The sequence below is a fragment of the Lagenorhynchus albirostris genome, chromosome 8 (genome assembly GCF_949774975.1).
Source record: "Lagenorhynchus albirostris chromosome 8, mLagAlb1.1, whole genome shotgun sequence".
Lineage (NCBI taxonomy): Eukaryota > Metazoa > Chordata > Mammalia > Artiodactyla > Delphinidae > Lagenorhynchus > Lagenorhynchus albirostris.
Window position 1 is genome coordinate 3,053,689 of NC_083102.1, and position 26,844 is coordinate 3,080,532.

Genomic DNA, 26,844 nt, shown 5'->3' on the forward strand with positions numbered 1-26,844 from the left:
TGACGCCGTGAGTCTTCACGCGCCTCCTGTCACTAGCTCCTACGTCGGGGAGAGGGCCACTGTTCCACGGCTGGAACCAGAGCTGCACACATTAGATCATGCGCTCAGGTCCCAGCACGAGGGGAGAGTCGAGCTCAGGGCAGGGGCTCCAGGCTGACGGCAGGTTCTTCCACTGTGTCCAGCGCCCCTGCCCCCCCGCGATCCTCACTCCCCACGGCGTTTCTCCCTCTCCCACACACACATGTTGCTTTAGGTGTGCTTGGTCTCAAGACTGCTGGTTTTGGGAGACCGACATCGTGCCTGTCAGGACAAGCGGTTTTACAAATGTAGTGGCCTCAATACCACTACAGAAAGGAGAGTAGAAGCTGGAGCGTGACCATTATTACGTTTTCCAGGAAAAGTGGTTGGGCTTGGGTTTCTTGCCTTAGTCATAGGGGGTCTGGCTTTGGGGACCTTGGTCTGGACAGGCACTCGAGCTGTTAGTGAAGCCACGTGAGCCGCAGTGCAGGGGGACTGGCCCATCTCCCTTGGAGTCTGACCCGCACCGTAGACACACCAGCTCTGTGACCCTTAGGTTGTAACAGCTCAAAAGGCCTTGGCTGTGGCCCTCTACCCCCATCAGCCCTCTTCACTGATTCCCTGCGGACGTGGCCCTTCTGTTACGTGTCAGACTTCCTCCATCTGACACGTAACAGAACCCACCCCACTTCTTTTCTCCCCTCTCACCTCAGTCCTACCTGGGGACAACTTGTGGTTCATTTGAAAGGAAGTTTTATCTTTAAGGGGCTCGACGTTTGGCTCGACCAGTCACTTTGAAACATTTGTGAACATTTTAAAGAATAAGCTAATCTCACGAGCATCCTCCGTGATAAGTGCCTTTGAGGACAGCGGGCCCTGCACGGACGCGGGCGTCCACTCCACACAGGCTGGGCAGGTGAGTCATTGCTCAGGACCAGGACCTCCAGCAATGAGTGTCTTTTCTGTGGAGCCATGAGGATGGCCTCTGAGCATGATAAGCAAACTTCTGTGGGGCAGAGGCAGCTCAAAGTTCCCAGGGCTGGTGACAAGCAAAGAAACAAAACAGAAGAACTTCTACGGGGGCAGAGGCAGCTCAAAGTTCCCAGGGCTGGTGACAAGCAAAGAAACAAAACAGAAGAACTTCTACGGGGGCAGAGGCAGCTCAAAGTTCCCAGGGCCGGTGACAAGCAAAGAAATAAAACAGAAGAACTTTTGCGGGGGCAGAGGCAGCTCAAAGTTCCCAGGGCTGGTGACAAGCAAATAAACAAAACAGAAGATGTTTTTCAAGTTTGTTAAGCACGTATTTGGATACTCAGCTTTGGTGAAAAGGTGAGGGGAGAAATGGTGAAACTAACACTCAAACAGGTAGGGTTACAAAAAAATCTGAAGTGGGACCCCCGCCACATAGCACGCAAGAAATGCTGTCCTTTGTGGAAAGCCAGAAGGAACCCTCGACCTTGTGGTCACACATGCAAGTTTGGGAGGGGATGCCCGACGCTGGCATGGTGTGCCTGCCCTACTGCCTGCCCAAACTCCTAACAGAGCAGAGAGGGCACTCATTCCCTGAGTCCAAATGCCCTCGGCCCTTTAACACAGCATCCCAGGCATACACAGTCTGTTGAGAGGAGTTGGTTTAGGAGATATCAACTATCTATTCCCCATGTTCTATCCACACTTATAGGGCAGGAAGATTAGAAGGGAGCTCCACAAGATAATGAAAAAGAATAGCATTCTTCAAGTTCTTTGCTGCCTCAGGGCCTTTGCACTTGCTGTCCTATGTTGCTGGCTTTTCCCCCTCCATCAAGTCAAACATCACCTCCTCAAAGAGAAGCCCTGACCCTTCACCTCAGGTACCCCTCTCCAGGTGCACTTAACACCAACTCTAGGAGATATGGTCATCTGCCTGGTTGACCCTATCCCACCCAAGGCATCAGTGTTCAGTCCCATCCCAGGGACAAAACACACTAGTTTCCAGGAACATGAATACATAGAGCTGTTTGTGGAAATCGGATTCATATTCCGGAAATGATGCATCTTCACAGTAGCCGAGTTTGGGTTTCGACCCAAGTCTTTCTTCCTTTTCCCACATGGAAAGGACTGAGAGGTCCTCCTCGGTGTTTCAGAAAGCCCGAAGGCTCTCAGAGCTTCCTGGTGCTCAGACCTCTTAGCGGTAAGAGCCGAAGCGATTGAGGCCTGACTATTAACCACTGCTTCCCGCACAAAGCAAAAAAACCCCCAAAACCGAAGCACATTTTTATTCAATTGATTGAAAAGTTGACAGTGCTTGAAGGACTAATGGTACACCCAAGTTAGTATTTAGTTAATTCTGGGAATTGAGGAAATGCATCGAGGCAACCCAAACCCAAGCTCAGCGTAGGAGCTGGAGCACAGACCTTACAGGGTCTTCTGGAAGCCTCAGCCCTCTGGATCGCGACCTGGACCTCTCTGCCTGCCTATGCGATAAGCCCCGGTGGAGACAGATGAGGGACTCGGGGTGTGCGAATGTGGGTCAGACCAGAGAAACGGACACTCGTGAGGATGAGGGAGTCGTCAGGAACCCAGGAAGAATGTCTTCAGGGTCAGGAGCAAGGCTGAGTCCTTTGCTGTCAGAGAAGCAGCACCGAGCTTCTGCTTCTGGGGGATGGACAAGGCTCCAGCGGGGGCCGACCTGGGTGATCAAACTTCACAACGAAGAGACCTGGTGCAGCCTCCCAAGGTCTGTTACAACCTTCTCTCCGCGTGTCTGCAACGGGATTTGATATTTCTGACACCAGATGAGCCTGAAGGAGAAGCTTCGGGCTCAGGCTTGACGTGCTGCTTTGCAGCCTACAAGCTCGGCTTGCGTGGAGTTAACGAGAACACAGACTTGCCAGCGAAGCACTGCGCTCCCTGTCCCTGGATCCGGGAGCCGCGGCTTCGTGCGGGAGCCCACGGCGTCCTAACCGCACACGGCGTCCTAACTGCACACGGCGTCGTACCCGCACACGGCATTCTAACCGCACATGGTCGTCCTAACCGCACACGGCGTTCTAACCGCACACGGTCGTCCTAACCGCACACGGTCGTCCTAACCGCACACGGCGTCCTAACTGCACACGGCGTCGTACCCGCACACGGCATTCTAACCGCACATGGTCGTCCTAACCGCACACGGCGTTCTAACCGCACACGGTCGTCCTAACCGCACACGGTCGTCCTAACCGCACACGGCGTCCTAACCGCACACGGCGTCCTAACTGCACACGGCGTCCTAACCGCACACTGTCGTCCTAACTGCACACGGCGTCCTAACCGCACACGGCGTTCTAACCGCACACGGCGTCCTAACCGCACACGGTCGTCCTAACCGCACGATTGTCCTAACTGCACACGGGCGTTCTAACCGCACACGGTCGTCCTAACCGCACACGGTCGTCCTAACCGCACACGGCGTCCTAACCGCACATGGCGTTCTAACCGCACACGGTCGTCCTAACCGCACACGGCGTCCTAACCGCACACGGTCGTCCTAACCGCACACGGTCGTCCTAACCGCACACGGCGTCCTAACCGTACATGGCGTTCTAACCGCACACGGTCGTCCTAACCGCACACGGTGTCCTAACCGCACACAGTGTTCTAACCGCACACGGCGTCCTAACCGCACACGGTCGTCCTAACCGCACACGGCGTTCTAACCGCACACGGCGTTCTAACCGCACACGGTTGTCCTAACCACACACGGTTGACCTAACCACACACGGTTGTCCTAACACATGGCGTTCTAACCGCACACGGTCGTCCGGACCGCACACGGTCATTCTAAGCACACACGGCCTCCGCAGGACTAGCTAGTCCCTCTGTACTGAAATGCCACCCTTCACGGAAAGGCGCCAAAGCAACAGACTATTAAATTTAGTTAAATATTAGATTTCTCATTTAATGATTGCCCACACAACTGGTTTTATCAGCAGAGAGCTGGCTGTCCCACAGGGGAGCTGAGTTAAGCCATTTTATTTGTTCCCATAATTGCATACAGAGACGGCAGAAGCACGGCAGAGGAAATAAAGACCGGCCTCTTCCCGAAGGGTTCTTCTTTTGACACTGGGGCCGTGGGGACCTGCAGTCTGAAGCATGCAAACGGCCACTCCTCAATCAGATGTGAGCCCCTCTCATGTTTGGTGGAATCAGCTATTATCAGATCTGGGCACGTGGAGCCTGCAAGAACCAGGGCAGCTGATGACGGCTCTCGCCGGCTGTGCCCCAGCGGGCAGACGCCGAGCGGTGGTGACCGCGGCCGTTCTGAGACTCTGCTGGCTCTGGGCCTTGGAGGAACTGCCACTTGGCCGGATTTGGGGACACGAATGACCAGAATCAACTGGAAGCCAATGAGCAGCTGAGCCAGAGGAGAGAAGAGCCGCCCGCCCCTCTCTCGTGTTTCTGAGGGGAGCAGGAGAGCGGGGACTGCATGCAGATTGCAGATTACTCGAGTCTGGCCGCCCGCCGGGTTTTTCCGGGCCCTTCCCGGCGAGTTTCGGACAGCTTCCTCTTGTGCACCTGTCCCGGCAGCATCAGGGCCCCGTCCTCCCTGCTCAGTGACTGCAGCATCACAGACGCGGCCTGCCCACCCCGGGGCTGCACGGCTCAGACTGGACCCCGGCCCGAGGCTGGCCCGGACGCCCTCCAGACCCCCATCTCACCTGGAGACTGTGCTCTCCAGCTCCCAACGTCCAGTTGTTAAGCCACAGTTTGGGTGGTAATTGTTCTCTTTGCCGTGTCTCTCTTTCTCCAGCCAGATTCTAAGCAACCTGGAAGCAGGGTGATGTAAGTGCATTCGTGGTGTGGGCACCGTGCCGGCAGGCGGGTGGGCTTGGTGAGACGGGCTGTGCGTGGCTCCCACCCCATCAACTACATCCCAACTCAGGAAAGGGCACAGAGCCGTGGACCTGCCGGCCCTCCAGCGTCCCAGGGACGCCGAGGCAGGTGCCCTGAGGGGCAGAAGGCGCCATGTGCTTTGCTCGCTCCGCACTCTGTCAGCCAAACACCAGCTCGCCCCCAAACCTGCCGTGTTTTGGCCTAGAGCGAGCCGTCTGTAAACCCGATCGTCACCTGTCCCTCCAGAAGGGCTGCCAGTGTGTGTGTGGCGGGGGGGAGCTGCGGACCCGGAGGACTTTCCAGACACAGCGGAGGCCTTGGCCGAGACGGGCACACGCTGGCTGGCACCTCCTGGCATCCCCCCATCCTACCTGCTCGCCACGCGCCTGACAGCACAGGTGACATCCCAAGTGGGCCCTCGGAGGAAGATGGCAGGGGGGTCTCCCAGGCAGAGAGAACCGAGTGAGAAAGGGGACAGACACCGAACAGCCTGTGTCTGGGACAATCTCAAAGAAGAACGCCTATGATGCCAGCCGGCCGTGCGGGTTGGTTTTGCTTCTGTGTAACAACCCGACCGAAGGGAGTGGGAAGGAGAGGCCCTGTCCAGGGGTTCTGGTGAAGGAGGCGCCCCGGGCGCCCCGGTGACTTGGGGTCTGCGAGCAGCTGCCATGACACTGCGGGCGCTGCCGGGACACAGACCTCGCTGAAACCGCCTGCGGCGCTCTGTCCCGCGGGCTGTGCCGGGCAGGGAGGCGTGTGGTGCTCGCAGGCCTCTGCACCTGAATTGTGTCCGCACGCCGAGCTCACACCCCCCTCACACTCACACTGAAGCCAGCAACTATTGATGCAGCGACTGTGCCGGTTTTCCTACGCCAGCACCTGAGGAGTGTGCTCTGGTCCCGACCATAATTACGTTCTTAAGGAAACAGCTTCTAAATAATTCAGAGTCACATCTGTGACACCGCAGGCTCTGTCTGCAGATAAGATTTTCTAAAGGGAAACAAGTCCAATATTCCCCGGGTGGCTCTGGGGTCGGGAGCAGAGGAGGAGGAAAGACAAAGACTTCCGAAACAGTAATTTCGAATTTCAGAGCAGGGCTGGGATCCAGGGAACGATCGCTGCCGTCTGACCCTGACCGGACCTTCGGGGTCCGTCTGCCGCCTGCCGAGCTGTGTTCCCCCGGCTTCTGTTTGCCTGTCACTGTCCCACCACGTGGGCCATACACAGCTGGACATCCAGGCTTTCCACAGTTTGCTCAAAGGCCACCTCCCCAAGAACCCAATCACCTGCGGGCCACTGGGCTGCGGGCAGGTGGCCTCACGTCCTGCCTCCGATCCGCACGCCGGTGGGACCTGCCCTCCCGACTTGAGGTAGCTCTGTACTCTGCTTGCCGGGCCCACACACCATCAGGGACTCAGCGCTGCGTCAGATTCAACCGGGGTTGCCTCTGGAGCAGTGACCAGGGATGCTGCGGTTGTGAGCACATCTCTCAGGTGACAGCAAAGCAAAGGCCTTGGGCTCCTGGGGCCCGGGTGTGGGACGCTGTGCTTAGGGTCACATGAACCGAGGTCTGGCCTGGTCGTGGCCATGTGATCTCAGGTAACGTGCTGTGAGGCTCGCGCTCAGTGCTGCCCGGGAGCCTCAGGCAGGCTGGTCCTCGGTATTAAGCGGTTACTTGGTTATGTTAAATAGAAGGGGTGGATGCGGTGCTGACGGGGATTAAGCATTCGGGGTGCAGTTCAAGGGCTCGGTCCTGCCGACCCCAGAATCCTCCCCGAGGCTGCACACCGGGGCTGAGCGGGGTTCATCCCAGAGCAAAGGATCCTTGGCCCGGCTCAGGGCAGGCGCAGGATGGAGCCACTAGGCCTGAGTAGCCCCCGGCCGCGCTGGCCGCAGGCTGAGCTGCTCGGCGCTCCGAGGGGAGGGACGGGCTGTGCCCCAGCGCCTTCCAGCTGAGGCCACTTCAGGTGCGCTCCTCGCCCTCGGTTTTCCTCATGAATAACGGGGGTAGTGAGAGCTCCTGCCTCACGGGCTGTGGTGGGGTGGGACGGGTGGAAACACACCGAGTGTCCGCAGCAGCGCTGGCCCCAAGCCAGCTCTGTAACCTGCCTGAGGTCGCGGTCGCTGTCACCACCACTCCTGAGGCCTCCAGCCTTTCTCCAGGTCCTGTTTCCAGGAGATGCTCACGACGCAGCCTCGGGCAGCACAGGCACAGGGCGTGGCCTCTCGGAGCCCGAGACTCACAGGACAGCTCTTGCAGGCAGGGCCAGCCGGGGGGATGCAGAGCCCACCGCTTGCCTCTGTGATGCTCCTGGAGTGTTTCCACGGCCTTTTCAGCCCCGAAGAGCACAGCCCATGTGAAACGCACCTGAGGCCCGAGGGCTGCTCAGTGAGCCGTGTGGTCCTGCACGTGACGCACGTGGACCCGAGCCCAGCAGAGGAGCCCCAAGGCTCGGACGGGCCCAGGGCCTGGGGGCACCGGCTCCGCCCCTCACCCGAGAGGGGCCCATCCCGTTCGACGGACAATCCAAAACCTGAGGGCACTGTGTTCTGTGCTGGTGCAGCTGGAGATGAGACGGGAGGAAGGCTCCAGACCGACGCCAGACACAGCAGAAGTTAAACACACAGAAAAATCCCCGGCTGCCTCCCCGCCGCCAAGGCCCGCCGGCTGGACTCTGGGTTTGACACGCTGTCGGGACCTGCAGCCTTCAATTCTTATTTTCCAGGCGGCCCCAGGCCTCTCCTGTGGTGTCAGCTTCCGGCACAGCACAGGGAACGGCGCGGGGCGGGGGCCGAGGCACGGGGTCCTGCCCTAGTCACCATGTGCGAGTCACACGGCCTTCCTGTCCCACCCCTGCGACTGGCACCTGGTGGGCATATGCCACTCATGGGCGGACAGAGGGAACAGAAGAAACTAAACATTTGAAAAGTCTTTTTAAAAACCTGAGCCCACTCGTAGGTTAACTTTGCGACGTTTTGCTGTTCTCCTTTCCTCCCTCCCTTCCTTCCTCTTTCTCTCTTTTTAAAAATTTCTTCTCACTTTCTCCTCTTATTGAGAGTATTTGCTCTTGAACAGTAAGAATTCCAGAAGAAACAGTCTTAGCTGTCAGTATTCTTGCAGCTTGAACCTGGGCTGTCTTTTCTGGGGAGCAGAGCCTATGCTGCCTGTGAGGTCTTCCTCACGGGGTCGGGAGAGGGAGGGAGCAAGGGGATGTGGGTAAACGCGCTCTGTCACGCACCATCCGACGGGAACCGTAGGGATGGAGCCCTTGGACGTGGGGTGACAGATGAGATCCAGGCCTTGGGTCTGGCATCTACTACACACACAGGGGTGGTGATTACGGGTTATTCCCAGACGGGGGCAGCCAGGAAGGATGCTCAGCTGAGCTCCGACAACCAGGCAGGACCAACGTGCACAATCTTTGCAGAACACAGTCAACAGGGAGTAAGTACGGGACGCACCCCGAGAGCCGTGAGGAGTGGAGCGGACACTGCATCTCTCGCGGTCTCTGAGCTCCAGTCTTTAAAAGAAAGAGGCTGGACTCGCCGTCAACACTGTCTTCACTCTGAAGTCTCTGACTCCCAGCACAGAACAGGCTTCCCTTCTATTCTGTCACGAGCAATGGGGTGTGCAGCATCTCACAGCTCCCAGTATCGTCAACAAGTAAACCATCCCTTGTCATGTGTCCTGCCCACCATTCCGACAGAAGACCACTTGTTACCTGAGAATTAATTGTTTTGGGTCATTTGAATGATAAGCAAAAGTTCAATTCTTTTGCTGATTAAAAATATAAAACCTCTCTTTTGCCGCACCTGTTTAGGATTGAAATGCATTTCTTAGGAAATAAGACGTTAGTTTAAGCCGAGTTCTTAAATTGGGGTCTGCAGACATAGTATCAGAAGTCTTACTTTCTCCCCTTTATATAGGGTCTGCTTATCATTCAAGTCTGGGAAACACTCAATTACCAGACACTTGCTAGGGCATCAAAGCTGTCTGAATGCACCTGCCAGGTGTGCCTGGGGGGGAGTCAGGAGCCTACCTGGCAGGGTCGGGCGGTGGGCTGCAGCTGAAGACAGATATGGGATGAAGGAGCTGTGGAGCACAAGTCTGGGGACGCGGCCCCCGAAGAGAACAGGTCAGAGTCAAACGCAGACGGAGGGCCAGGCTTAGGTGAAACTGGGGAGGGGGCCGGGGAGACCCTGCTGGGGAGGGAGGCAGCGGTGTGGTCTCCCGCGAGCGGCCGACCCTTCGTCCCTGCGTTTCTGCGTTTGGGGCTGGTGCCATGAAGGACAACAGGAAACCTATTCTCCGGCATCACCTGCCAACTTTCCACTGAGATGTCTCCGGAAACCAGTTCTGCTTCCCACAGGAGTGTGGGGAAAATGAAGACAATTTACAAAATCACAGAAATAACCTAAATCTCAAATCCCTACCAAATTTGAAAGCCCCTGTGACCCATTTTCTCTGAAGCCTTAGATCAAAGCTGGGCTCTTTTTTCAGGTCTTCCGGGACCTTGTCTCTGGGTTTGAGGAAGACCCAGAACTCAAACCACTGCTCAAACCAGGCACTAATGAACATGTAAGTCTTTATGGTTTCTCCTAGATGTTTGTGTTTATTATTACATTTTCTGTCCTTCATCTTTATGTCTTTTATGTCCTAAGCAATGCTAAGCTCTCCCAGTGTAGGGTCAGGTCTTAACACCTCTACAACCAGCCCCGCTCCCGGCCGTTTAGTCCCCCTGTCCTTATGGTTCCATGCTGGGCCCTGGTGCTCACAGCCACAGTCAGAGAACCTTCCTTGGTGGGGTCACCCCCCTTCTATGAGCCTCCCCGGCATTGACCACATCTGTCTGGAAAGGGCCTTCATGGTCAGACCAAAGTAATCTACCCAAGAATGGCCCATACTTACCCACTAGGTCACTCCTTTCAGGGACAGGCCTCCTAGATTCCCTCTCCTTTTTACGTCCTGTGACACTGACTGCTAACTCATCAAAGTTTCTCCCCCTTCCCAGACACACAGCTTCTCTTTTTCTAGGTGGGCCCACGTGCAGGAGTTCTGCCTGGAAAGGACGCACACCACCGCTGGGCCTCAACACAAAAATCACAGAACCTTCCCATTTTTGCTCTTCCTGCCTCCAGGGCCAGAAGCAGGGCCTTGAAGATGCTGGGACCACACCCCAGAAGGAGCCTGCAGCCCTGGGTTCCTGCCAGGAGAGCAACCTGTATTTTGTGTGCGCGAAACAGAAACCCTCGTTCTGCTGAGTGTTGGGTGGAATTGCATCCCCACAGAAGATGCTGAAGTCCTCCCCCTCAGGACTGGTGAGGGTGACTTCATTTGGAAACAGGGTCTTTGCAGAGAAATCAAGCTAAAATTGAAGTCTATAGGGCGGGCCCTGATCCAATACGACTGGTGTCCTTTTTTTTTTTTTAAGATGTTGGGGGTAGGAGTTAATTAATTAATTAATTAATTATTGCTGTGTTGGGTCTTCGTTTCTGTGCGAGGGCTTTCTCTAGTTGTGGCAAGCGGGGGCCACTCTTCATCGCAGTGCGCGGACCTCTCACTATCGCGGCCTCTCATTGCGGAGCACAGGCTCCAGACGCGCAGGCTCAGTAGTTGTGGCTCACGGGCCTAATTGCTCCACGGCATGTGGGATCCTCCCAGACCAGGGCTCGAACCTGTGTCCCCTGCATTAGCAGGCAGATTCTCAACCACTGCACCATCAGGGAAGCCCACTGGTGTTCTTTTATAGAAGGGGCAGATTTGGACACAGACATGCACACAGGGAGAAGATGAAGAGCCTGGGGCGACGTTTCCATAAGCCACGGGAATGTCAAAGACCGAGAGCAGCCAGCAGAAGCGGGGAGAGAGGCCTGGACAGCGTCTCCCTCAGCCTCAGAAGGTACCAACCCTGCCGACACCTTGATCGTGGACTTGCAGCCTCCAGAAAGGCGACGCAATAAATTTCTGTTGTTCAAACCCCCAGTGTGTGCTACTGTGTGATGGTGGCCCTAGGAAACTCATACACAAAGTTGCTGAGATTTCGGTGGTGGTTGTTACAGCAGCTCTGATCATTCAGTAGCAAAATCCTGACTTTATTTGAGGTGCGGGGAGCCCAGATAAAAGACATTTCCCAGCATCCTTGGCAGCCTGGTGGACACGCGGCCAAGCTGTGACCTCTAGATGGAAGCAGAGTGTCGGCAGCCCCTGTGGGGAGACAGCCTGAGGCGCTCAGTTACAGGAACCACCCTGTGCTTCACCCGCCCTCCTGTCTTCCAGTCCGGGATGCAGACACGATGCCACTGTGCATCACAAAGCAACACGTCTTCCATCCAGTTTCAGCAACTGCTATCTTGAGTTTTCTGTTACACGTAGCCAAATGTGATCCCAAATGATCTAAGAGATTTTGTTTTCTTCTTGTGGTACGCGGGCCTCCCACCGCCGCGGCCCTTCCCGCTGCGGAGCACAGGCTCCGGAGCGCAGGCCCAGTGGCCACGGCTCACGGGCCCAGCCGCTCCGCGGCATGTGGGATCCTCCCAGACCGGGGCACGAACCTGCGTCCCCACGCATCGGCAGGCGGACTCCCAACCACTACGCCACCAGGGAAGCCCGATCTAAGAGATTTTTATATTTTAAAAGAAGCCTTTGTGCAGGTGTGATGTCCACACCCACAGGAATGAATACACAATAGGAATATTTCAGGCACCTGCTGGGCGGGGAGAAGTAGGTACTCCAGGGGGTCTTTCTGGAGCCCCTCAAACTGCCATCTCAGAACACACATCAGACACTGAACGCAACACCCCTACTCTCTTGGGTGGTGGGCCCCACAGCAGCAGCCCCATTGAGATCATGCCTTTTCCAACTTAATTTTGTGGCTTAAGTCAAAAGTCTGACCAATTCTGAGCTATTCCAAGAACTATAAACGCAGAAACAGGGAAAGTCAGAGTGAAACATCTCCTGAGTTTGCATTAGGCTGCAGGAAAACCGAGCTCAAATGTAACCACATGCACAGGCTTACACAACAAATGTGACAGAAAAGATTCCACACATCAGCACGGGACGTAAATGCTGTCCAGTGTCCCATCAAGCAGCACGTGGCTGAGATGAAGCACGACGGTGTCACCTCCAGGTTCTCTGTTAAATTTCAGAGACGAATGGGACACCGACTGCAGAGCCAACCTCACCCCGTGTGCAAAGTGCTTTTTATTTCTTATTCCCTGGGCCCTCTCTCTTTGCCTCTGGGAATCAGCCACAAGAGTGACAGCTCAACTGCAACAGTAAAATGCTTAAAAATACCTGCTGTGTCAGGAGCGCCACAACAGAATATGGACGACGACCTACAACCTCCAGTCTGTCCATGGTGGTTGGGATGACTGGTTAATGCAGCTAACCAACCAAACATGAAAATAACTGGTCGTTTGGCTTCCCGAGTAGAATCAGTAAAATACCTCAGAACTCTCTTTTAGAGGCACTGCACCCCCCATACATTATTTTATAAATAGAATAAATAAAATGTTGTGTCGATGCTATTCCGTATATCTAAGATACAAATCTGCTTCATTTTCGCTCACACCCAAGCCTCGGGAAAGTGATGGTGACTACCCAGCACCATGGGAACGGCAAGGCAGTGGGGGGAGGGAGGAGGGGGCGTTGGGAGCTTTTCACGGTCCTGACCGTCAGGACCCCTAATGGTGTCATCACATCCAGGCCTGAACATGACTAAAAGCAAAATCCATTCTGAAAAGGTAGGTATTAACCCATTGACTTGGATAGAAAAATAATAGGACCCTCCAAAGAAGTAAAAGTATTTAACTGAATGGCTTTCTTAAGCAGAGTTACATCTACTTTTTAAATTATGGATTCGCAGGAAGTTTCAAAAATAGTGCATTGAGTTCTGTGCTCCCTAACCTTAGCTTCCCCAGTAGTGACCTCTCATATCACTGTGGGGCAGTCACTGTACTGTAGTCACTGTACTGTAGTCACTGTCATGCAGTCACTATACTGTAGCCACTGTGGTGCAGTCACTGCACTGCAATCACTGGACTGTAGTCATTGTGGTGCAGTCAGTGTACTGTAGTCACTGTGGTGCAGTCACTGTACTGTAGTCACTGGACTGTAGTCACTGTCTTGCAGTCACTGTCATGCAGTCACTGTACTGCAGTCACTGTCTTGCAGTCATTGTACTGTAGTCACTGTGATGCAGTTACTGTAGTGTAGTCACTATGCTATACTTACTATACTGCAGTCACTGAACTGCAGTCACTGCACTGTAGTCATTGTGATGCAGTCACTGTACTGTAGTCACTGTAATGTAGTCAATGTCGTGCAGTGTACTGTAGTCACTAGTCACTGTACTGTAGTCACTGTCGTGCAGTCACTGTACTGTAGTCACTGTGGTGCAGTCACTGTACTGTAGTCACTGTGGTGCAATCACTGTACTGTAGTCAGTCTTGCAGTCACTGTACTGTAGTGACTGTACTGTAGTCACTGTACTGTAGTGACTGTACTGTAGTCACTGTACTGCAGTCACTGTACTGTAGTCACTGTACTGTAGTTACTGTCGTGCAGTCACTGTCATGTAGTCACTGTAGTGCAATCACTTGACTATGGCCAGACCCCCGAATCTCTCAGCCTCCTAGAATGGTCCCCCACTGTAGACCACGCTGGAGAAGTGGCTGGGGCCAGGCACATCTCTTCCCCCTGTAGACTCACCCCTCCTCTGAGGAGGAGAAGCAGCTCCCTCTCAGCTTGCCTCCCTCTGATGCCGTGCAAGTGTTTTGAGTGGGCTTTGTATCCATTCTGACATCCATTCTTTGGCTTTTTTTTCTTTACATTTAAATGATTTAATTATGTACTTGTGATTATATTATTACTTATCTTTAATTCTGAATTCCTGATAATTATTTGATAGTTTTTTGTGTGTGTGTGTGGTACGCGGGCCTCTCACTGTTGTGGCCTCTCCCGTTGCGGAGCACAGGCTCCGGACGCGCAGGCTCAGCGGCCACAGCTCACGGGCCCAGCCGCTCCGCGGCATGTGGGATCTTCCCGGACCAGGGTACGAACCCGTGTCCCCTGCATCAGCAGGTGGACTCTCAACCACTGCGCCACCAGGGAAGCCCTATTTGATAGTTTTAAGAATATTATCATTTTGGATTTTTTTCTAAACACTGTCTCTAAATAAATCTATTTTATCGACGTTTGAACACTTTAACCATTTTTACCCAGTGATTAATACGCTGCTGGAGATCTCCTTTTCAGAACTTTCCCCCTAACCAGCTCTCCTTGGGGCCTGTAACCCTGCCATCGAGATAGGAGCCAGAGTGGCTTCCCGAGGGAATTACAGAAACTGCTAATGAGCTTTGACTCCGTGCATGAAGGTAGAATGCTGAGCAGGGTCCTGCAGGGAAGGTGGCACCTGGGTGGTGGCAACCGTGGGAAGGAGAGGTGGGACTGTAAAGGCCTAGGATTCCCCGTGGATTAGGGCAAAGGAAAGCCAAGAAAGGTCAAGTTCTCTACTTCTCAGCTTTCCCGACAGTCTGCCTGGGACTGCACACATCGGTTCCAATTTTTCGTATAAATATACATGTGCACGTCACCCCCAACATGTGTGGGGTCCTCGAGACTCTCTGGAAAGTTCCGTCCCTGCAGTGGCAAGGACGTGAGGTGCCCCGTGTGCCATGAAAATGCCCCCAGAGCCACGGAGACAGGTGGCTCCTCGGCCCTGCGGGGAGATTCTCAGAAGGGGGAGGACTTGGGCAGGCCCGGCTCCAGATCCCAGGGCTGGACGCGCATATCCGTGCGGCTGGGGCTTTGCCCAGAGTGTCGCAGGCAAGGCCGGCACGCCCTGCGGTGGCCTCCAGGCCTCGGCACTGGTGGAGCTGCGGGACCTTCTGGCTGGGAGGCCCGCACCTACACTTCCATCCCATCGAATCAGTGTTGGCGACCGCGGGCTTCATTCTGAAGTGCTAGGACATGAGCCATCTTGGCCTCCAAAAAGAAACTCTGCGCAGATTATCTCATAAAGCTTTTCTGCTTCTTTCCTCCCGAACCGCAGGAAGAGTTAAGGAAAGATCAAAAGCACTTACTTTTCTTATCTGTCGTGTTGTGCACGGTCACCGTGGGGACCCCAGGACCTGCAGTGGGCAGAGAGACAAAAAGGGGGTCGTGAGTTTCGTGGAGAACAAAAGAGAACCAAGCCTTTGTTACAAGGTGCTCACCGGGGGCTCTGGGGCGCCTAGCTCCGCGGAAGAGTCAGCAGCCATGGACGATGGCAGAGGCCGGGCCCTGGGTGTTACAGGCACGTCTTCCTAGCTTTGTGTCCGCGTCAATTACAATGAACTCAATGGAAAGTGTGTGTGTTTTAGATTATTATAAGGACATAAAACACCTATACCCTTATAACCTCATTCTGACTGTCCAGACCCAATTCCACGTTGTCTTCATGGAGTTCTGGTCAATCACTGCAGACTCAGTCCTAAGTCACCTTTCCAAGCTGCCTTGCTGGCCCCTCCCAGAGGAAGCCATCACCTCCACTGGTCTCCTGTAACGCTTGGTAAAAACTCACTAGTGTAACGGCCTAAGTTTGCAAATGTTCGTCTGCGTTTCAGTTTTCCCTGATGACGTAGCTCGCAGCTTCCAGCTCCAAGGCTGCCCTGAAGCTGCAGCCCTGGGGTGAGAAGGGGGCCTGGCCAGCTGTGGGTCAAGTCTGTAGGTCGACTTCGTTATTCTCTTTAGCAAAAGGAGGGTCCAGAAAGAGAAAAAGGCTTTGTAAATTATTTTTCAGCTATTCTGAAGGTGTATGAAGAGGCAGGCATGGGTTTTTCTAAGTTCATCTCTGCCCCTTCTCTGCACTCCTGTTCGGCCGGGGCGAGCCTTCCCGTGGGATGTGACGGACACCAAGCTTGTTCCCACCGGGCCTACTGTTCTCTCTGCCTGAAGTCTCCGTCCCCAGACACCGGCGCAGCTTGTCTTTGTCTTCATTAAGTGTCTGCTCACACGCCTCCTCCCACCACTTACTGGAAGAGACCCCTCCACGACCATCGGCCCAGCTTCCACCTGCCCCTGCTGCCTGGTCTTCACAGGGCGCCGCCCATACCTAACGGCAGGACCCTCTGGTATGCATTTTCAGTATTTGTTCATTGGCCCTTGCAACTGCCCTAGAATGCAAGCTCTAGAATTTATGTGAACAAATTCTGGAAGTCTGTCTTTACTGCCATTATTTCCAGCATCTAGAATACCGTTTGGAACATAGTTGGGGCTCGATTACATATTCGTGGAGCGAATGCCGAACGAATGATCACAGAACACACAGGACGGAGCAGGGGAGGCTGCCCCTTCGGCCCTGGTGCACTTGGGAGGAAGGAGACAGACAGGAAGTGAAGGCTGGCGGAGGGCAGGTGTGCAGAGAAAGATGGACGTGTTCTGGGAGCTGTAGGCCCTGGGGCTGCTTTTCCTCTGCCTCAGGCTGGGGTCTCTGGGACGCTATGAACTCCCAGGGGTGGCTGCACCTAAGCTGGGGATTCGTACTATTTGGGCAGCTTCCCGGGAATCATCATCAGAACTTCCTGCCTGCTTCCAAGGGGCCACGTGACAAGCGGCTGAGTTGAGAGCCAGGGTACTGGCCATGGATCTCACCACAGTGAGGCTCAGAGCCCACCCCACAGGGGCTGCTGAGGGGACATCCTAGTCCTGTGTCCCGAGAAAATGTGGCAGAAAAGCAGTGCAGTCCGAGGTACCATGGAAAGGCAAGATGGGCTGGTCCGGCCCGCGAGCACCCCCCGGCCTGGCTGAGCTGAGAGACAGACTGCGGTCACAGCAGCCGTGGACCTGAAGCCTGTCCGCTACCTGGGACTGGGCCCAGACACTATCCAATGCACATCCGAAGTCCGGGAGGTCCGAGGCCTCATCTCCCCGACGATGTGGCCCTCCCCCATTCACCCATAGATAGTATTGCCCAAACAGAATGCAGCTTAGCCAGTTATATTTGAATTTCAGATAGACAATATATATTCTTCAGTATAAATACGTCCCATGCAGTACTGGGACTTACTACTAAAAATCCATTTGTTGTTCACCTGAAATTTTGTGTTACTGGGTGTCCTGTGTTTTTATTTGCTAAACCTGGCACCCTTGACCCAGGGACGGGGAGGGCGAGCAGTGATGGGAGACTCTGTGCGTTTAACCTAAAGGGACAGCACTCACTGAAGGGGATCTAAGCACTGGCTGTGGGTTTAAATTATTGAGCCAAACTAAGTTTTCTGGCTCAAAGATCCATTTCCCCATGGGCACTCATGTGGAAGAACAGATCAGTTACTGAGAAATAAAGAACCTGCATCTCTTTTCTCTGCACATTTCAGGGTGAGTAAATTTGCAAACAGAGCACATCCTCCATTCTTATTAATAATGTAAACAATTATTATTTATTTAGTGCCTACTATGTAAAAGGCACTCTGCTAGGTGTGTATATGAATAATTTCTAATCCTCACACCAGCTCTACAAAGCAGGTGCTTCTAACCATATTTTACAGATGAGAAAACACAGGTTTCAAGAGCTCTGTGTTTTTTGTCTCAGCCATACAATAAGAAAGTTGCTGAGCCTGGATTAGTCCCTTCTTATTTTTAAATCCATAAACTTGACATATGTTTCTAAAAAAATTCAAAAACTACAAAAAGGAATAAAGTGACAAGTAAAAGACCCTTCTCACCCCACTTTCCAGAAGTAACCTAAATGTTTCTAAAATGTCCTAAAATGTTTCTCTGCATATAAGGGGTCAAATTTACACATAAGCAATTATTTTAAACATACAAATAAAAAATATAAAAAACCTTTCATGTAAATATGCAGCTTTATCAGACCTTAAGGTTATACCATATTGCCTTACTTTTGAAAAATAAAACATAATACACAGATTTTTGAGGTCACCTGTGTGCCCTGCCCTAATCTCAGTCTGCTCCCTTTCCAGAGGTAACTGTTATCTTGGAGTTAGTATTTATTATTTCTCTGCATATTTAAAAGATATTTTTGCTGCATGGTATGTGTTCACAATAACATATATGCCACACACAGTATAAAATAGCATACCTCAGTGTAACATCTTTTATATTGTCTTAATATCCAGTCTGACAATAGCAAGAGAATGAAGCCAAATGCCCACAGGATGAGTAAACACAGCCACTGTGGAGAACAACTGAGCAACGGCTGTGAAACCTGAAGATCCCTGACACCACCAGACAGTCCCATCCCTGGACCACATCTCAGAGCGAGCCCTGCACATGGACACAAGGAGGCAAGCACGCAGTAGATCGTTCTCAACAGCATTTATGTCTGAGCCACAAGTGCCGAGCTAGCCATGGGCAGGGGAGGGGATGACTTAAATGCAGTCTGTCTGTTCACCCAGTGGAAGATCGCAGAGCATGTGAAATGAGTAGACAGACACCTATCAACACGGGCAAGTATGAAAAATACCACGTTGCATGAAAACAACAAGTTGCAGAATGGTAAATACTGTAATATACAATGATGTAGATAATTTTCACAATCTGTAAACCTTCGTTTTTAGCAGATGTATGGTATTCCATTCCATGGATATACCGTATTTCTTTGGTCCACTCCCTACTGATGGATATTTAGGCGGCTTCCTTTTGTTTTTTCATTGCCATAAACACTGTTGCAGAAGTCCCTCTAACATACATCTTCACACACAGGGAAGACTGTGTTGGTTAAGCTAGTTACTGGCATTGCAATTGCTGTGTTGAAAAGGTTTTATAGCTGGTTTTCACTAAATAAGCTTGTGGTTTCAAACACAAAACCCCCAAGTCTCAGTGCTTTAAAACAATGAAAGTTTATTCCTTGCTAATGTTACATCCTGGTAGATGGTCAGCTGTGGCCGTGCTGGTCCTCCTCCAGGATCTGGGCTGAAAGGGTAGCCTTCATCTAGAACGTACTGCGCTCGTGGCCAAAGGAAATGAGAAGGGAGCTGCAGAAACGCAGCAGCTCCTGAAACACCCTGGGCCATAGCTCCTGTCCGCTCTGGTGCCTTTGCCAATGGAGCTGGAAAACCTCTCTGGGGTGGGGGGGTGCAGGTCACGCACGAGGGGAGGGTGGTTCCAGAGGGCAGACAGGGGACAAGGGCATTAGCGCCCCAGGCAGAGACCCTGGACTCCAGTGAACACTGTCTCCTCGCCCTCTAACTGAGGGTGGGTGCGGGTCTATGGTATAACTTAAAAAAATGTGTTCTTTTTCACCGCTCTAATGGGCAAGTATTGTATCTTGGTATTGCTTTAAGTTACCTTTTTCAACTTTTGAGTGGAGTTGGACAACTTTCCGTGTGTGACATCTGCATTTCGTGTGTGTGTGACTGCAAATTCCCCTTTCCCGTGCACCGTCCACTTAAATCGCGTTGTTGCTCGTTCTTCTCTTATTTAGGAATGAGATCGTCACCATGCTGCTGCAGACTTTTCTCCTGTGTTCTTTCTAATCTGTGCCTCAAAAAGTGTCGTAAGTACCAATGGTAGCAACTGTCATGCTGAATTGTACTTTCAAAAAACATAATCGCTCCTGCGTGCATGCGTGCGCGTGCGCGTGCGCGTGCGCGCGCGCGCACACACACACACACACACAGAGGAATCCTTGGGCTGGGGATCTGAGTCATCCCAGAACCTGTTCTGAATCTGGGAATCAGTGCCCTGAACAAAATGTTTGCTGAATGGATTAACAGCTCATGCAGGATGACTTCCCAAGCATATACTTGGCCACCATGTGTCAAGGCAGCAAAGTTAAATTCAGCTAAAGAAGGATCCCCTAAGACCATTCCCATGTCCTGTGTCTTACAGTTGAGGTCATTGTTTCCCTGCTGATACTGAGCACCCAGCCCGCTTTTCTCTAACCACCGAGGGTAGCTGTCTCCACTTATAGGATCTGAATTGTGTGTGGTTTTCTTTTTGAGAGCAACACACAACTGTGCCACATTCCCTGTTATTTTAATACAGAATATTCTTTAGAATAGCCAAACAGACACAACACAAATAAAAACTGTATTTAAAGAGGCCACAAAGTTAAAAAGCAGCCCCCATGTACGATTTAAATCGACTGATTACAACCTAATCCCATCCAGTTATCCAGACCCTCCTCTGGGAGCTGGGCCCCCTGGGTCCATAGCCATCGTGGTCCAGAAGCGGGGTTCTCCCCCTCAAGCTGCCATCATACGAGCTCCTCTGGCCCAGGTGGCCTCGACCCACTGTTCTGCGTGAATTTTAAGATCACCCATCATTGTGAGACTTCCATGATGTTTGGGCTCCTGAAAACTGGCAGATAATTTAGGAAAACACCAAAATCTAAACAAACTTTCTTATAAGAAATGAAGAAAAAGCAGGAGATTCCCAATTCAGAGTGAAATATTTGGGCTTTGTGATACTTTGACCAGACCTGGGTTAGTGTCACCCAGGATTTCTGTAAGAAGAGAAGAAACGTGCTAAACACAGGAACAGCACACACACGATTTCAGGGAGCTTGCAACATTTAACGGGGAGCCCTCCAAACTCATTTTAAACAATTAAGCATACTTTTACTAATGAGACTTTGGAAGGGCTTCACCACCGAAGTTTTAAATTGGTTTTCTTTACTTTTCTTCCTCTTCCTCCAAACGATCTCACGTGCATCTAGCCAACAACTAACTGATTAAACGCGTCGTTTTGAACAGTAGGAAGCTTCTGTCCTTTTGTCACTGCTGCCTGTAAGTCACCCCCCCCCCCATCATCTGGGCACAGACTATCACGGCCCAAATCCGGGAAATCACGCTTTTTGTTTGCTGGATGGTCAGAGCCTGACAGCACTCTGCTTAACAGCTCTTCTTCTGACAACTCCTATATAGTTTCTTCTTACTTTGCATGTAATTCAATTCAACAAATATGCATTGAGATTCTACCACGTGCAGGGCACAGTGCCAGGTCCAGGGGACACAGGCAGAAGCAGACAAAGTATTTGCCGTCAGGGAGCTCAGAGTCTAGTATAGGAAGACAGCCACGCACAAAAGCAGGCTTTGATGACTGTCACCAGAAGAAGGTGTACCGTTGTGACATCTGCACACTGACTCCGGGACTAAGGATGTGGTCTGGAGCCCTGCTCTGGTTCCAGCCCTGCCACCAGCTGCTTTGTGGTTCCGGCCAAGCGACTTTTCTTCTCTGGGTCCCAAATGTGGAATATAGGGTGACTAAGGTCTATTCTGAGTAAGAGGAACAGAGGTTGCAGCATAAACGATGACACCACCACTCAGGGCTCCTATCATGTGCCAGACGCCATGCTGGATGCTGGAGAGTCGCTGTCTCACTTCCCCAGCTCCCAGAGACAGGGGCAGCCTACTCACAGAGATTAGGATGCTGTGATCAGAGCCTCCCCGAGACGCAACATGGACCTCAAGCAGGAGGGATGCTCTACCCCTGTGCCCAGAAGGAGGCGCTGTTCTCAGCCGGAAGCGGAAGGCAAGGAGGCGCAGGATGAAAGTGAGGGGGGAGAAGCAGGACAGCGTTTCTCTTCCTTCTCAGCAAACCTTCCAGCGTCTGCATGTTTTCGGCTAGTCTTAGGATACAGGATATGCTTTCAAATAAGAGCATATAACTCTACGGCACTGTAAACGCCTCTGGCAATTAGGTTCTGTATTGAACACCTGATTCTCTGTGTGCTCGCCTATGGACACACTCTCATGCACACGCTCCTAGATTCGCGTGAGCAGGTACATATGGACACATACATGTAGACATAAAAATATTTATTATGATTCTCTTTGCCCCCTTCTAACTAATATTTCTTTCTTTCTTTTTTGCGGTACGCGGACCTCTCACTGTTGTGGCCTCTCCCGTTGCGGAGCACAGGCTCCGGGCGCGCAGGCTCAGCGGCCATGGCTCACGGGCCCAGCCGCTCCGCGGCATGTGGGATCTTCCCGGACCGGGGCACGAACCCGCGTCCCCTGCGTCGGCAGGCGGACTCTCAACCACTGCGCCACCAGGGAAGCCCCATAATATTTCTTAAGTCCTTGGTAGGTAAGTGTGTCTCAGCTGGTGTATACCCTTGTTCAAACTGAAATGCAGAACTGCATGAAAACAGTTCTATTTGCTCAGCCTTTGCTTACAAAGACATAACTGCAATAAAAGCAACATTTGGCCTTTTAAAAACTCTGGTTAGCGACAGAGACTATTCTGGCTCAAGTTAAAAATCTGACTTCTGAGTTTATATTGTTCCCGAGAGGGAAAATAACCACACTGAAGCAAGCAAATTTACAACCAACACACAAGGTACTTTTGGTCAGTGAAGACCTTGCTGCCAGGTCTTCTCCCCTTGCTGCCAGGGGAGAAATTCAAATAAACAAAAGAAAAGCTTTGAATGACACAACAGACTTGCAAACAGAAAATATTCAGTTTTGTGTCTCTGGTTTCCAGTCCCATTCAGTTCAGAACATTAACTTACACCTGCTTGAGCGGATGGAGAGATATGACACTTCCAGATGAGAATGAAGTAATGAAAAAGGACACAAACCGGAAAAGAAACAAGTCGTGAGAATAAAAGAAAGTTCACACGGAGAGTGCTTGCCCTCACTGCTCTCATCTGTATCCTCAGAGGATGTTTATGTGATAGATCATTTCCACCAGAAGCTACACTCATGGTATATAAACAACGGAGACTCGGGCGGTCTGGCTGTCACCACCCGAGTCTCTCTCGAGTGGTGATGGACGGTTTCAAAGACCAGCGGCCAGCAGCGAGAGCGTGAGGAACGCTCTGGCCAGGGCAGACGATGGGCCACGGCCCCGCTGGGCATGGCATCCGGACCTTTTTATCTGCCAGTTCATGAGTTACGTATGCCCGATGCACAGGGTTTTATACGTTGAGGTGATATTATCATACCAATAAGCAGGGTGCTAGCCGAGCTACTGGAACTACTGCAGGTAATTAAAGTATGTTCCAACGACAAGATTTCCTCGTCAACACAGCAGATGGATTCTGTGGCTGTTTGACTTTGAAGCCTCGTATGGCGGACATCAACCCTGGGGTTTGGGGTTCCCCTGCCACGCCCCGCAGCACTGAGTCTTTGCTCCAACCCCATTTCACGCGCCCACTTGAAAGCAGTCGTATTTCCCATGCAGCAGGGTACGTAGCGTCACTCAGTGGGGTTCACAGAAATCGGGGTGGTTTTTACAGGCTCGCAACGGTGGTGAAAAATGTCACATTAACCTTTCCGGTCACGTGGAGCCTCTTCCTCTAGAAATTACATGCCACACTTAGGGCACACGACAGGCGTGTTAATAAGAGAGACCAGCCCAGTCATAAAAAGGGGGTCTCTGTGTGCTCCCCAAAGTCAGCTAGTATCTTTGGGTAGTTGATCCACAGAAGTGTTAGGTTTTAGGAACTACCTGCCTTCAAGATACAGCAACACTTTTGTGCCCCGTATGCATCACCCTGGGTGAAGGGTTTAGATGTTCAGCGTAATTCACAGAATACAAAGTATGAAGGAAGGAGCTTAGTTTTATTAATTTCGTGAGAGTAGGCAAACTACAAGAGAACGGATGAAACATACACTGGCTGTTGCATTCATCCCTGTGCGTGGCTGAGCTGGGATCTGGGCCAGGGAGGGATCAAGGCTCCTCTGAGTACACCTCCCACAGCTCCTGTATTGTCCTGTCTCTCAGAACTGTGATAACACTTCTCGTCATCTGCTGACATTGTGATCCAGTAGTTCTGTGACGAATTTCAACCCACGTAATTAAGTTCTGATTTGAGTTCTAATGATACACTATTAGTGATACACTATGTCTTATCTTTTCAACTATATGTGGAGCTTAGGAACCTATTTTATATAACTCTGTATCCCACATAGGAAAATGTACAGTGTCTTATTCATAGTAAGTGGCCAATGGATAGTTGCTGATTAAACGAAGGACAAAGCATTCATGGACAGGATGCATACCCTGGGAAACGGTGAGGTTGGTGCAGTCAGTCCAGAGGCTGTGGCCTGTTCTCTTGAATAACCTCAAAGTTGCCAATTACCTGTTTTAAAAGTTAACTCTGGTTTTTAAAAAGTGCAAAAGATCACTTAGAACTAAATTTTGTAATGAAGGTATTTTAAGTTTGTTAAGTTTGGTGATTACAGCAACTGTCAACATTCCAGCCTATCATAAAGAAAAGAATGGTAGACTCCTTGGGAGCCTGGAACATGGAGATCATGTTCCAAGGAGGACCCTAAATTCTCCCAAGCAATGTCCTCTCAGTGGAGTAAACGGCTCAGCTTCCTGAGAAGAATGGTACTTATCTGGGTGTACAAATTACGGCGTGCAAAGAAATGAGGCTCCTTTTTGTAATCACAGTGAGGATGCGCTACATTTTAGGTCTTCTTTGCTTTTGAACTTGATCAAATCTCGACACAGGCCAGCTGGAAACTAAGGAGGCCCGTTGGTCTGCCTGCTTCCGCCCCCTGCTGGCCACCACTCTGTGTCACTGCCCAGGCTGCCTGCCGTTGTCCCCTGGCCCCTCACCGTCAGCCCACTGAATAAAAGCAGAGTGACTGGCCAAGCACCCGGTGTGCGCCCTGAGGGCAGAGCCTCAGTTCTCAGTGCAGAATCTCTGAGGCGGGGATACCACCTGCCTGCGGGGTAATGGGGTGCCTAGGAGCTGACCCCCTAAGGCTCCTGAGGGGTGGGCACTACCTGAGATACAGAGAGTCCTGCTTTTCTTTTTCGACTCAAGGTTGTAGAACAAACAGATCACATCTCTTAAAGGGAAATAATTCCACACTCCACTCTCTCAAACCACCACATCCAATTCCTCAGTAGGTCCCCTCAGTTGTGTCTGCTAAAGCGTCTCGTGCCCCCTCTCATTGCCATGGTAACGTTCTCAGCGCTGCCCAGGGATCCCCACCAGTTCTGACCTCGGCACTCTTCTGATTAACACCCTTGAGTCGCTCGCCATCGCCCACAGGATAAAGCTGAGACCCCCGGCATGGAATATCAGACCTTCTCAGACCTAATCTCCTATCACCAAACACACACCTTCCAAACTCGTTTTTCTGAAGAGAAGCTGTGCTGCTTCACACACTTGTGCCTGCTCGTCCCCCCTCTGCAAGGCCCCGCCCTCCTGGTCTCCTCTAAACCTCTGCATAGCCTTCAAGGCTCAGTTCAAACATCTTTTCTCTGACCATTCCCTCCTTCGTGGCACCAGTGTGATAATAATAATAAAAGTAAAAATAGCAGCAGCAACAGCAGTTCATAATTACACCATGATCACCATGTGTCAGGCACTGTTTTAAGTGTTTTCCACATAGTAACTCCTTCAGTCTTTAAAGTAACCCTAGGAAGTAGGCACTATATCCCCGTTTCACAGATGAGTAAGCCAAGGCACAGAACTGCCTGTGGTGTCGCCAGGATTGACACCAGGCACAGTCCATCCATTTGGCCTCTTGTGTACATATATTTCTTAATTACAAAGCACAGTAACCCTCAGTGTTCCTCTTAGCTGCATCACTGGCTAGCTGGGTGGAGGTGAGCAGCTTACTGTGATTAGCTGGTCCTTGGTTTCTCCCTCTTCAAGAGTTGTTCTGAGGACTAAATGATGACACACACAAAATGCCTAGAATATGCCTCGCACATAACGATATAGTCAAGGAGCTGTTAACATCCGTTCGCCCGGTGGTCACATTGCAAGATGACTGGTTAGGGGTTAGGGAATGACAGCCTGGACTCCCAGGCACTGGGAGGATTCTTGTGCAGGAATCCCCTACATGATGAAAACCTGTTCTTGGTCAATGTGCCATGTGCACCATCACAGCCCTGACACACGTGTTCCCTCGTCCCCAGGGCTCCTGGCTGAGCAGTGTGGGCCACAGTCTTCAGAATGGTCCCACATTTTGTGAGATGTTGAGGATCTGCACGGCCTACCACGTGCATCAGGCACGAGGAGGCACCTCTGTTCTCCAGATGCAGCCCGGAGCCTCTGACTATCCAGACCTGCTTGTCCTTCAGGGCCAGCGGGAGGGTCCTTCCCTGGGCTGTCCTGACTTTGCCGTTCCCACCCCACTCCCAAAGGCACTGAGCTGCTGTCCCGCACCTTTCGACTTACTGTCTCTGTCTTATCCCACAACTGGCTTATTAAGCATCTGAGGCAGGACAAGGTTGTGAGCACCTTGCAGAGAAATCCTCCAGAAAGCGGCTTTAATAAGCCAAACACACTTCCCTGTTACCCGTAGGCTCTCGGTACAACTGATTTTTATTTCCTTTGAGTAGACTTTTCTTATGACCTAAACTCTGCCCCACATTTCTGTAATCTGCAGTACGAGGTGACAGGACGGGACTGGAGCTTTTCCTGGGAGCCTCTCAAGGCAGCCGTTTCCAGACGGGGCGTCCCAGTAAGTTTTCTTTTGAAGAGGCGGCTTCAAGACTCAAAATGCACCGGAGAACACTGGGATTAGAGGATCTTTCCACTCCCTTCTGCCCTAACATCCTACGAATCTAAAGACATTCCTGACACCCTCTAGCTAGAAGTCGGTCCTCAGTTCTCTGAATCACTTAATAATTGTTTCACGGCTTCCATTATACCGACTGCGGTCTTGTATTATTGTCCTCACGAATATGTATCGTCTCAGCCACCTAAACCCCAGGGCCCCAGGGCAAGGATGGTGGAGCACGGCCCCCTGGGCCCCCAGAGTCTCCTGCACATGGAGGACCCTGAGTAAAGGTTTTAAAAAATAAATGAACAAATTCAGAAAGTGTAACAACTCCTGGGGGATCGTAGGGCACATGTAAATATAAAAGTTTTACTTTCTTTGCGTTGGGATGGAAATGGTGGAAACAGAAGTGAAAAAAAAAACCCAACACAGATGTTAGAACTTGAGAAAGCACTGCTCCAGAAGACTTCACCAGTGGGAAGAAAAGGACAAGAAATGAACAACAATACTCTCACAAGTACAGCAAGTTCTGTGTGTGGGTGTGTGTACCTC

The 26,844-nt window shown here is 51.8% G+C and overlaps 1 protein-coding gene across 1 annotated transcript in view; it reads right to left on the reverse strand.

Annotated features, from left to right (window-relative positions):
• DPP6 (dipeptidyl peptidase like 6) overlaps positions 1 to 26,844 on the reverse strand; it is a 772,951-nt gene that overhangs the window by 23,617 nt on the left and 722,490 nt on the right. Inside the window, exon 17 of the mRNA XM_060155875.1 lies at positions 14,956 to 15,003. Within this exon, the coding sequence (XP_060011858.1) occupies positions 14,956 to 15,003 (48 nt within the window). The remainder of the gene's footprint in view (positions 1 to 14,955; positions 15,004 to 26,844) is intronic.